At 43.2% G+C, this 13217-nt stretch overlaps 1 protein-coding gene across 21 annotated transcripts in view; it reads right to left on the bottom strand.

Moving 5' to 3' along the window:
* Sec31a (SEC31 homolog A, COPII coat complex component) overlaps positions 1–13217 on the bottom strand; it is a 59720-nt gene that overhangs the window by 40489 nt on the left and 6014 nt on the right. For 20 of the 21 annotated variants that reach the window (XM_052199423.1, XM_052199420.1, XM_052199425.1 and 17 more), the window contains 6 exons: positions 10945–11027; positions 10108–10231; positions 8370–8568; positions 6985–7080; positions 5143–5283; positions 2097–2239 (listed from right to left, as the gene is read on the bottom strand). In XM_052199423.1, the coding sequence (XP_052055383.1) occupies positions 2097–2239; positions 5143–5283; positions 6985–7080; positions 8370–8568; positions 10108–10231; positions 10945–11023 (782 nt within the window). In that variant the 5' untranslated portion in view covers positions 11024–11027. The remainder of the gene's footprint in view (positions 1–2096; positions 2240–5142; positions 5284–6984; positions 7081–8369; positions 8569–10107; positions 10232–10944; positions 11028–13217) is intronic. The other variant, XM_052199421.1, reaches the window with a different exon arrangement.

The raw sequence follows: 13217 nt of genomic DNA, 5'->3' as shown, positions 1-13217 counted from the left end.
TATAATCCCCGTTAGGGAGCTGGAGAAAGCCAAATCCAAGGAGTTCGCCATTAGCTATATGTACAATGGTGACTCCAGGTTCGGCATCTCAAAAACATAAGGTTGAGGAATGCTCAGAGAGACGCCAGCATTAACTTCTGGCCTCCACAAACATGTGTGCACCCCCACATATACCCCCCCCACACACACACACACACTCTTCTGTACTCTATTTAGAGAAAGACAGTTTTCTGCCTTTTCTGTATTCATACCTGTGTTACTCAGAGATTCTTTGAGAAACCAAAATTTTTATTTTTAATCATTCTTGAGAGAACCTTCACACCACTGGAGGCTCTCAGTGTTTAGCTCAGTGGTAAGCATTTGCTTAGCATATATACAGCCCTGGGTTTGATCTCTAACATAGCAACAAGTGGTCAAAGTTCATTTTAAAATGTTTTTAAAGTGTGTGTGTTCACATGAGTGCAGGAGCCTGAGGAAGCCAGAGCCATCAGACCCCATGGAGCTAGACTTACAGAAGGCACGAGCTGACAACGGCGTGGGTGCTGAGCGACACACTGGGGTTCTCGGGCAGAGCCACAGGTCACTGAGTCATCTTTCCAGCCTGATATGTATACATTAGTAAAGAAACAGACTCTAGGCTGGAAGAGACCTTCCAACTAAGCAATCTACCACTTAGTAGTGTAAGAAAACAGCTAACTAGAGACTGACTCATTTCTGCCAGCCAGCACCGTGCTTGGTAAATGATGGCCACGCCACGCCCATGCTCTGAGGTAGAGCACCTTGTTCAGGGTTGGAAGTCAGCACGTGGCTGGTTATCTATGACCCTTGACCAGTTTAACCCTGCTGAGCTTCGGTCCTGTAAGATGTACAACTGCAGTTTCTACAGCCATTTCTGTCATGAGGACTGACTATGGAATCACACAGATGACTGCACATTGTCTGTTAGGAGAGTTTGCCCTGAAGGTAGGGCAATGGTTTCTCCACAGTCTCCTACTTCTGAATGCTTGGTCTGCAACTGTTGACCATTTGGGAAGGATTAGGAGGTACGAGGACCAGTCTCTGACCCTGCTTATAGCCCAGGTGTGAGCTCTCAGGCACTGCCAGGGCCATGCCTGATGCTTTCTGTTCTAAGTCACCTTGGTTGTGGTCTCTTCATAGCAATAAGAAAGTAACGTAAACAGGTCGAATTTAGCGTCTTTTACTGAACGATAAACTCAATCTTAAGTAAGAATAAAAAACATTAAGATTCCTCAGAATCATCTGTTCTTGCTATGAATGACACTCAAGTATAACAGTTAATGAAAACATATTCTGACCAGGTCTTCTCCTTTAGGAGAAGTGACAGATCACAGACTTCAAGACTTTCCTTCAAAGCTACCATATAGGGGAGTGGAAAGGACTTCAGACTTCAGTCTGCCTGTCATTAAATAGGAGGAATGGACACTCCTCAGGAACTTAGGAACTAGTACAATACTAAAAGGGATTTTCTTATTTAAACACATTAACTAATTCAAATAAACTTGCTACCACCTAAGTATCAACATCAGGCAGTTTACCAGATTAATGAAATGTAATGACACTGCACCATGAGAAAGCTCCTGGGTTTTCAGAACACCTACTCGGCATGTTAATGAGCACTTAAAGCAGAGGACATGTACTGGCCCAAAAGCGTTGACTTCTAAAGTCCCATAGAGACAGCATCGGGCATCAGGCAGCCCGGCCTCTGAGGGCTGCGGAGCACTGCAGCCTAAGCGCACATCTACGCATGCCCAAAGCTCTCACAGCATCTGACAGTCCTCCAGATATTCTGGTGACTTGCAGCCGTCCTCGCTCGCACTGTGTAGCTGAGGGCCTCACTCCCGCGCTCCTACCTCCACCTGCCAAGTGCTGGGACTATAGGTACACGTCTCTGCTCTGGTCCACTATTTGAAATAAGTGCTGGACAATCTTGAACAAAAGACTCATGGGAGTGTGATATGATCTATCTATCCCCCACTTTGGAGAGGAAATCATGACTACTGCTTCGAATGAACATGAGTAAGTATGTTTTACAACAAAATATGAAGAAACAAGGCTCCTTGTACAGCAGCATGTACCTGGCGTGGTTTTCCAGAACGCGGAGTGGAGAGGAGGCGAACCGCAGATCCCACATCTGGACCACTGGTAACCGGTCATCCTCGGAGGCCAGGACCATCTGAGTAGCAACGTCAGGGTGCCATGCCAGGCCAGAGCAGTGCATCTGCAGACAGGAAGGCTCAGACCTCAGCAATCATGGGACTTCATGAAGCAGACATAAAATGTGAGGACTATGTCGTTACTGAAATGAACAGGAAATGCACTGAACGAAAGGCTCATTCAGACCCGTTGTGAACCTGCTACAGCAGTGCTGCTCCCCCTTCCCGATGCTGCGACCCTTCAACACAGCTCCTCATGCTGTGCTCACCCCCAACCACAAATTATTTTCATTGCTACTTCGTAACTTGTAATTTTGCTACTGTTATGAATCATAATATAATTATCTGTGCTTTCCAGCGGTATCAGGAGACTCCTGTGTTTGATGTTTGTCATGGCCTTAGTGGGGGTAAAATGACACAGCTCCTGACCCTGGGACAGGGTCAACAGGGCACAGGCCTTCACAAGTCTAAGGGTCGATGGCTACTTGTGTAATAATGTACGTATTTTCACATTCCTCTGAGAAAAGCTAATGCTAATCCTGCTAACCTTAATGAGTCTATGATAATTAGAAACAGCAAGATCAGGAGTTGAGATGTGTCTATGTCTTTAACAAAAAGGTAAGTGCTGAGACCTTCAGGACAGCCCTTAAGACTATAAAAAGGGCAGGGCGGTGGTGGCACACACCTGTAACCCCAGCACTCTGGGAGGCAGAGACAGGCGGATTTCTGAGTTCGAGGCCAGCCTCGTCTACAGAGGGAGTTCCAGGACAGACACGGCTACATAGAGAAACCCTGTCTCGGAAAAACCAAAACCAAATCCAAAAAACCAAAACACCAAAAAAAAAAAAAAAAAAGACTATAAAAAGGAACTCTAACGACATGAGTTTAAAAATATATAATTTCTCAACTATGGAAAAAATAAGGGTGCAATATGAATTGTATTAAGGATCTTCACAGATCAAAAGAACAGAGGCAGCTGTACCATGAGCCAGGTTGTCAGAAAGATACAAAGACAGGCAGATTCCTGAGTTCAAAGTCAGCCTAGGACAGAGCAAATTTAGTTGGAATTGAGGTCCTGGTGTGGTCAGAATGGTGCTACCCAGTTATCTGTGCTTAATGCTTGCTCTCTTTCTAGGAGCCAAGGGGCTAAGGACATGGAATGCTGCTTCCTGGGATGGTCAGGAGGGGAATCTGAAATAAATAACTGAATTGATTTGTAAACAAAAAGCTGGGCTTTTGTCAGAAAACCCATGAGCTATCCAGAGAGCTTTTAAAATTTTTACCAGCAGAGAGAGCTGTCTCAACCAGAGAACTGTCTTGTCTGTCTAGAGCAGAAAGCTAGTGGTCTGAACCAGAATTTTTTAGAATAGCAAGAAAAAACTGTCTATAGCAGAGCAAAAGACAGCAGTCTGAAAAGCTGTCTCGTGCAGACTACAGGGCCAAGAGCTATCTACAGACAGCTGTGTGGGGAGCCATCTTGAGCAGAATAGAGACCACCAGCTTGGACCCACAATTTGACTTCGTCATTTGGACACTCCTTTTCTCAGTTCTTGGCACCTGTGAAAGGTGACATCCCCCAAAGGGGTCGCGCCCACAGGCTGAGAACCACAGTTTTCAGTGTTACAAAACAGTTTTGTTAAAGATATATTTATAATTATATGTAAGTACACTGTAGCTGTCTTCAGACAGTCCAGAAGAAGGCATCAGATCTTGTTACAGATGGTTGTGAGCCACCATGTGGTTGCTGGGATTTGAACTCAGGACCTTCAGAAGAACAGTCAGTGCTCCACACCACTGAGCCACCTCTCCAGCCCCATTACATTAAGACCTCTCCAGTCTTAAGCAACAGTCTCAAACCCTAACATCTGGGTGCTTTCTGTCCATCTACTTGACACACACAAAGCAATTCAGAGTCAAAATGATTCTTTCATCTAAAGTGAATTTCAATGCCAATACTGTAACTAAAAGAAATATTTTATATAGACTTAAAATATAACATTTTTGAAAATGAAAATAAAAGTAACCTATCTTCAAAAAAGATCAATTTAAAAAGAAAAAAATTAAAAAAAAAAAACTCAAAAGAAAAATGTCTCAAGCAACAGCTACCATCTGAAGTTTCATGAGACAACTAAGATTATTGAGGATTATCCAGAAGTTTGATTTCTAAGAAATATTCCATATGATGAGGAAAATTATTTTTCTATGTTTTATTCCACTGAAACTTTAGTTTTCAAATTTCTTGTCCCCTTAAACAATAATAACCTGGAAAAGTTTTTTTTCCAACAGTTCTAAGGAGTTTTTATGGCGATACACACTGTGATTCAGGCGCTCTCGCTTTAGGGAATCCTTAACCAGGGCAGGCAACACAACTCCACATGCAAAGGCACTTGCTGCCAAACGCAAGTCTAATCTCTGGCACCCACCCGCATGGTAAATGGAGAGACCCGATTCCTGCAAACTGTCCTCGGACCCCACAAAAGTGCGCACTGGAGTGTGGATGCCCAGACATCCATCCTGCCACATGAACACACACACACACAAATAGATAAGCGCAATAAAAATATTTACATTTTAACTTCAACAACGACAAAAATCAGGCCAGCTAGATGGCTCACTGGGCAAAGGTGCCTGCCACTAAGTCCTGCCACTAAGTCCCCACAACCTGAGTTTGATCCTTGGGACCCACCTGGTAAAAAGAAAAGATTCATAAAAGCTGTCCTCTCAGTCAACATGTGCTTCAGGGCACACGTGTATCCACACATGCTCACAAAATTAATAAAGTGCTTAAAGCTTAAAAACATATCCAACATGACTTCTTGGATATGTAATTGTTCTCACTAAGGGAGCTGCATTCTTCCCACTATTAACTGATGGATAAAGACAGAATTTTAATTTTGCAGAACTGTGAATTCCTGAAAGAAATGACAGTGTACTTATCGCACGCTCATCGCGATCCTCGTGCACTCACCCTGTTACTGTGGTCGCTGACCTTGATGATAGGCTCATTCTTCCTGAGATCCCACACAGTTGCCCGGCCACTGGGACTGGCTGATGCTAGGATATGCTGAACTTGCCTGTTCCAGGCTATGCAGCTGATATCTTCTGGTGGCTATTAAGGAACAAACATTGAAAACCACTTCACTACTGTGCTGGTTAGTGTTTGTCACCTTGAGAGACTGGAGTCACTGTGAGGAGTCTGACCCTGTCAGAGGCTCTGTGGCACACCTGCACAACACTCTGGGCTGTTGACGAAGCGAAGGTCTCCACCCCACTGTGAGAAGGACTGCCCCTGAGGTAAGTGAGCAGGCCAGGCAAGGAAGGCCCTTCCACTCCCCGGCGACAGCCTGCGGTACGATACAGAAGGCACACCAGCCCTGTCTTGCCCCAGCTATTTTGGGGCAGTGTTTAATCACAGCCACAGAAGTGACTGGGGCATAGCTATACTCAAATTTAATTATGAAGCTGGATGTGGTGGTGTCCATGTTTAGTACCCACATTCTGGAGGCAGAGGCAAGCCAATCTCTGAGTTCTAGGCCAGTCTGGTCTACATTACTGAGTTACAGGACAGCCAGAATGACATAGTAAGACTGCCTCACAAAACTAAAAAAGAAATTTAATTATAAATTATAATTCTTCATTTGTAATTTCTTCCTTCCCCTTTCTTCCCTTCCCTTTCCTCTTTTTGAGACAGACAGGGTGTCACTATGTAGCTCTGGCTACCCTAGAACTCAGAGATCCACCAGCCTTTACTGGGGTTTAAGGCATGTACCATCATGCCTGGCCGACCCTTTATTTTAAAGAAATCTATTACTTAAAAATCAGACCCATCTATTCCATTAATTTCCTTTCTATCATACATTGACAACATATACTAGATTGTTTAAATCACAGACATACATGACTTCAAATACTGGATATTGTTTACTGTTGTCTCATGCAACAAGCATTTGCTGAGTTCCTGCTATAAAGCAAGATGTTTCTTTACTTGATGTTGTTGCAAGAGAGACGACAGACTACCTGGTGATGGTTAGAGGGTGTGTCCTACACGTAGGGGGGACACACAAGCAGCTGAACTACAGGGAAAAGCCTTTGTAAGGAGCAGACCATATCATGAAGCCACCGTTCAAGATCTCAAAATGGTAGAAGCAGGTACAGTGGGTGGCCAGGGCACCTGAGGATGCACAAAACAATGAAAAATTCAAAAACAGAGCACGCGAGGCTCTGACCCAGCCTACATGAGGCACACAGGGAAAGTGGGTTGATCCGCGCGCTGATGAAGAGCTGGCATTCAAAGCAGCAGCGTGCCACTGTGAGCAACTGCAGGCCCTCAGCGCCCACTGCTCTGCGTGCTTCTCTAGGCCTAGGGACACCTAATGGCACTTGGTAGGGCTGAGTGACTACTTACTGCTCAGAGAAGCATGGTTACTTTAAAAAAACGCTACATTTTGTTTTCTTTTTTGAGACAGGTTTCACTATGTAGCCCTAACTGGTCTGGAACTTACCATGTAGATCAGGCTGGCATGTCTGCCTGCCTCTGCCTGCTGAGTGCTGGGGCTAAAGGTATGCACCACCACACACAGCAACGTTTATTTAAGGTCTCATTCTATATTCCAAGTTGATTTCAAATTCAGGACAATCTCCCTGCATCTACTTTACGAGAGAAACATATTTATCAGTACTTTACTACTAAAAATTAATGATATTTAAGTCCTGGTCTCTATGTTCTAAACTCTTAAAATCAACATAAACGCATTTAAAAGAATGGCTTTTCTGGTTCCTTGATTACACTGATCATCAATTAACACGATACCTGTGTTTTAGCTCCTGGCGTCATTGGAGTTGCAAAATTGTTTAAATCCCAAATGTAGATTTCAGATTCATTAGCACCAGAGGCCACCAAATTGGTCTGCAAAAGAAACCGTGACTAAGTAGCAAATACCTAAAAGCCAACATGTTTAATACATACAACGTTTATTGATCAAAACGATCACAAACAACAAATTGATCACAAAGTTGGATCACATAATTATCCAACTTTTTTAGAGAAACATCATAAAACTTTTCAAATGAAGTACATTACTGACAATAAAACTCATTTTAAATCAAATACATTACAAAAAAGTGACAGTTCCCTGGTTTAACTGCTAAAGCTCAATCACATCAGCCACACAGGTCCTAGCATTGGTGAAAGTGCGTCTCTGGAAGACAATGTGACTACAGAAGACAAAACTATCGCAACTACTGCTTTCAAGACACCCAAATCCTACAGCTGTCTTTCTGGGACCTCACAGCCAGCACCCAGAACTGGCCCACGACAGCTAGTAAAGCCTGCTGTCTGTTTTCACGACCTTTGGCTCATGGGCACACAGTTCTGTTGCAGGGAGCAGTATTCCTGGGTGGGTTCTACTCAGATCTCCTGGGTTAAAATGACGCTAAAACGGGTCTCATCTGCCACTGTTCCTGCTCATTAAGTTTCTATCAGCTGGTGCTAGGTGCTGAAACCCAAGCAGTGCAGCTTCCCAACCGTGGGGCTCCTACTATCTAAAGGAACCCAGACAGACAGCAGGATGGTTTCAGTGTCTTCATTTCAGCTTTGGTTGGGTGGGGAGAGTTTTATTTTTCACGTGTGTTTGGTGGTGTGAGCCCACACGCAAAATGTGAGTGTGCACGCACCTGTGCACAGAAGCATATGGAGTCAGAGGACAGCCTCAAATGTCACCCAGGAACACTGTCCACCTCCTTTGACATAGGCTCTCACTGGCATGGAACTCAGCAAACAGGCCACTCTAGTCGGGCAGCAAGTCCCAGGGATCCCCCTGCCTCTTCCTCCCCACTGAGCTCCACCCGCAGGGACTCTGAGAATGGAACTCGGGGCCCCCTGCTTATGGTGTGAATACCTTACCAGCCATCTGTCTCCTCAGCCCCTTGGGCTTTTGTTGTTGCTGTTGGGACAGGATCTCCTGAAATATAGGCTGGCCTTGAACTCACCATGTAGCTGAGGCTAGCCTCAAACTCCTGCTCCTTTGCCTGTACCCCAAAGTGCCCATGGCCAGCTCCTAATCTCAGCTCTGAACTTTAAAGGTTTAAACTTTTACCTTTCATTCCCAATACTGAATCCTAGTTTAGTCATAAAGTTATTTCAAATGACACAGACATATTTTAAGAACTATGAATGAATACCAAACAAAGTCAAACCTGGAAGACGTTTACATCCAAGGCTCGCACTGGCCCAGTATGCTTGTCGTTTTGGGCAATCACAACTTCCTTGTCTCCAGCTATAATTTTAGAAGGGTCATAAAGAATAATGTTTCCATTTTCTCCACCTGCAATCAGAACTCCAGAAACGTTTCCTTTGGAATCCATCTTATGAGGTCCCCAGATCAACTTGTGGTACCTTAAGAAGAAAATATATATGTCATTCTTCAAGTCAAGTAAGTGTCTAAAAATTTTTAATCATATTTGTTGTCTCTAACTTTCTATGTAATACAAATTAGTTTCTCTTTGACTCTTGCTGATTGTATAATTAGTAAAACAGAATTTTTACTATTTACTTATACATTCATATTTGATTTCCTGATCTTTAAACAGTGAAGGCTCTACAGAGTAACACAGTATATAGAAAGTCACTTGCATGGCAAAAGATATGAGCTTAATAATGACTTTATCATTTAGAAACTGTACAACTTAATATTAATAATTATTGTAAACATCTGCAAACCAGAGCTTACCAAATGCTTTCTGAGAAAATAAACCAATCTATTTGCTATAGGAGTGTCTACTAATCTGTATTCTTGAAACAGTAAAAGTGTTAAGGGAGTCATTGGAAATCTTCAAAGTAGAAACATGGTGTCAAAATTAATTAGAAATTTTCTAAATGAAGGCATGGGGTCAAAATTCTGTGCCTTGCTTCTGGTACAAGTCTCAGGTGGAGACAGTCTCAGGTGGAGACAGTCTCAGGTGGAGACAGTCTCAGGTGGAGACAGTCTCAGGTGGAGATAAAGTTAGAAGAGGTGTGGAAGTACATGACAGTGGTCGGAAAAGCTCCATGACAAGTTCATCCTGGGATCTTATAACAGGCAGAAGCCCTCCAGCTCATGGAGGACTGAGCCCCAGGACTCATCCCTCAGCTAGTGTACGCTGTTTCTTCACAACCTAATAAAACCATACAAGGTTTCTTTCACTCTTAAATTAAGCATCCTTTCTCTGCATTGTAGTACAGCAAGATGGCTCAGAGAGCAAAGGCACTTGCTGCCAATCCTGACAACTTGGGTTTGATCCCAGGGCCAACACAGAAGTTGAGAACCAAATCCTCTAAATTGTCCACTCTGGCGCACATGCCCCCTCCACATAAACTTCCACAAGATAAAAACAGTCAGGCATGGTGGCAAGTGGATCTTTGTGAGTTCAGTCTATCCTGGTCTACATAGCTAGGTCTGGGGACAGCCAGGAATACAGAGATCCTGTCTTCAGAGGAAAAAAAAGTAAGTATGTGTGTGTGTGTTTTCCTTTATTCATAATTAACTTTAAAAATATACTTTACTTGCCCAAAAATGCAATTGCACAATTTTTTACAAGTTTTTCACGCCATTGGCATTATTTCCTAAAGCTTCTAATCATAATTACAAACAAGACAGGGCCAGGTTGGAGCTCACTTGGCTAAGTGCTTGCCTGGACTCACAAAGTCCTGGGCTCTGTCATAGGCACTGAATAAGTGGTGACACTTGTCCATAATCCCAGCACTCATGACAAGAGGCAGGAAGAGCATTTGCTCAGGGCTGTTCTTGGCTATTAGTGAGCTCCAGACTAGCCTGGGCTACAGGAGACCATGCCTCAAAATAAAATAAAATAAAATAAAATAAAATAAAATAAAACAAAAACAAAAACAAAAACAAATAGCTACATAATACTGTGAACCTAAGGCTGAATTTCATACCTGTGAGAAGAGGAGAAAGTAGCACAAGACTTCATATCCAAGGATGGGTCCGAAAGGTCCAGCTCAAATATCTCAAGGGAAGCACTGGTACTAAATGTCGCATCCAACTGCTGAGCAGATGTTCCTACAGAAAACATATGATGGTAACTACAGATGCAAAGGAAAGACTCCAGAGGGGCATGAAAGAGAAAATAAATGCATGCTTTTAATTGATGTCATGAGTTCATCTGTGACAGGACCTCAGCACATACAACCTGAGCACGGCTATGTGACTGCAGCACTAAGGTGTGACCCAGGGCCAAGGGTAGGCAGTTACAGGCAGCTGCTTGAGGACTGTAGATACTTTAGAAGCTATCTGGAGTAACAGTCCCAGGATGTACTGTATCTGCTCTAAGTCTTACACAAAGCAGCTCTCTTGAAACTAAGGAGTAGACTGGAGGCTCAGGGGAGGACTGGGTGGAGAGGAGGGCGAGAACTGCAGTCGGGATGTAAGGTAAATTAATTAATGTTTAAAAAGCAGCTCTTATTAAAAAAGGCTTCTGTCAAGTTTGCTCACCATTCATCGAAACTTTGTCATTTGCTGTTCCAACCACCTGTGGGCTAAAGAGGAACAAGCCCCCTGCCCACTGGGAAAGACTGTGGAACAATGACCAATGCTGAGTGGGACAAGGGACAGTCACCAAAGTTAAGTGGAAGGGAAAGGGAGGGCCCTTGCTGGAGAATGACAAACCTTTCAGAAGATGAAGCTTGAACTGAAGCTAAAACACAAGTAGAAGGCAGTCCCAGGACTGGCAGTCACAGCACTGGGACACTCACTCGGTCCTCTCCTGAGCTTACCTGCAGCTAGATAAATGGGGTGGTTCTGGGCAGGGCTCCAGGCCTGCATGGCTGTACGATCTATCTCCTTTAACTTCATCCTGCTAAATGAACATTTTACAGAGACTTAAACTGAGCATATAACCAAGAATATTAAAAATACATATAGAGAAACACACAAACAAATCACTACAGTATTAATAATGCCCAAATACCAATAATACAACTGTCATTTATTGGAAATGTCTAATATTAGACATAAGCTGAGGAACTTTTTGAAACAAATATTCTATTATTCTAATTCTTTACAGATAACATAGGTAAGTACCTGCAATCTGAGATGACTGGGACCAGAAATGCTTCAGATTTCAGGGTTTCTAATACTGGGGTATTCTCCACACCCAACTACTGAGCAGATTTCAGGGTTCCTCTAACCCTGGGCTGTTTCTCATACCCGATTGCTGAGCGTGCAGATATACAAGATCTAACATGCTTCAAAATATGAAGCTTTTCAGATGTTTCAATTAAGTATGCTCAACTTACAGTCTCTTATCTAAAAAAACCAGTCTATAAAACATCCCAGGAGAATAAAAACAAACAGCCAAAGTGACACATGCCCTTCTCAAACTGTCAAGAGCGTATCAGGACTAAGGACACCAACACGATAAACAAGACGATCTTCTGGGGGGAGGACTGTGCAATGATAAAAACCGTTTTAAAGTCAGTCTCACAGTCAGTGGTGGTGTGTGCCTATAATCCCAGCATTCAACCAGCTGACGGAGAACCAGACAGAGGTCAAGGCAGGCATGGGCACACACTGAGTTCCAGGACAGCCTGTGCCAGAGTGAGAAATAAAATAAATCCAGTGACTTTAGACCAAGTCTAAACTGTGCGTATATAATTTTGATTTTTCAAAAGTAGTCTTGATGGGGCTGAAGAGACGGCTCAGTGGTTAAGAGCACATGCTTCTCATGTAGAGGGTTCAGGTTCGGTTCCCAGCATCCACACTTCGTCCAGGGCTAGGGGCTGCGACTCATTCTTTGACCTCCATGGCATATGATACATATGCACTCAAACATATACACAAACCTATAAATTAAAGAATAATAAATAACTGGGTGTGGTGATACATGCATTTAATTTCTGCAACCAAGAGAGAGAGACCAGGTACATCTCTGTTTGAGGACAGCCTGGTCTATACAGTGAGTTCAAGGCCAGCCAAGTCTACATAGTGAGACCCTATCTCAAAAAACAAAAGCAACAACAACAAAAAACAATAATAATGATGTTGATGATGATGATGATAACAATAAATACAGATTTAGGTTAGGGAAACTACCCTGTAGAATACTATCCATATATCACGTGTATGGTTTTAGTGTGTATAAAATGTACAAGCACACAAGTGTGTGTATGTGTGCCAGCAATGCACCTGAGAAGCTATCTACCTTCTTTTGTATGACAGTGTTTCTATCTCTCTTTTTTTAAGGATTTATTTATTTTGCATGAGTACACTGTAGCTGACCTCAGACATCCCAGAAGAGGACATCAGACCCCATTACAGATGGTTGTGGGCCACCATGTGGTTGCTGGGAACTGAACTTAGGACCTCTGGAAGAGCAATCGGTGCTCTTAACCACTGAGCCATCTCTCCAGTCCAAGACAGTCTCTCCATACAGCTAGGCTGTCTAGTGGGGAGCCCAGGAGTCCCTTGTTCCCACCTCCCCAGCGCTGCAGGAGTCCCTTGTCCCCACCTCCCCAGCACTGGATTGTAAGCACAGGCCATCCAGACCAGCTTTATTATCTGATTTCATAACCTGTATTCTGCTAGGGTTCATTCTTTTTGTGTAATTATTAATTTTTTCTAGAACATTTCGATTTGAATTTCAATATACTGCTGGTTCTACCTTTGTAATTTCAAATAATTTTATTTAATGACATTAGTCCTCAATTTATTCATTAACTGTAGCGAGACATGTGAAGTTAGCTCATAAAATCTTTTCTAAAAGTATTTTTATGTATGTGGTTGCTTTTCCTGCACATACCTGTATACTGTGCATGTACTGTGCCCAGAGGAACCACAGGGCAGTGTCAGAGCCTCTGGAACTGGGGTTAAAAGTGGGTATGGGAATCTGGGTCTTCTACAAAAGCAGCGAGTGCTCTTAACTGCTGAGCCATCATCTCTCCAGCCCTGGCTCACATAACCTTACTGCTGCTCTGGAGATCCTGGTTAAGTCAATAGCAGTATCTCTCAGGATTTATCTCTGTGAGGCTAAATATGCTTGCATTTCTAC

Source organism: Apodemus sylvaticus, chromosome 11, assembly GCF_947179515.1.
Source record: "Apodemus sylvaticus chromosome 11, mApoSyl1.1, whole genome shotgun sequence".
Lineage (NCBI taxonomy): Eukaryota > Metazoa > Chordata > Mammalia > Rodentia > Muridae > Apodemus > Apodemus sylvaticus.
Note: the sequence above shows the minus strand (reverse complement) of the source record. Positions and strands in the feature narration are given on the sequence as shown.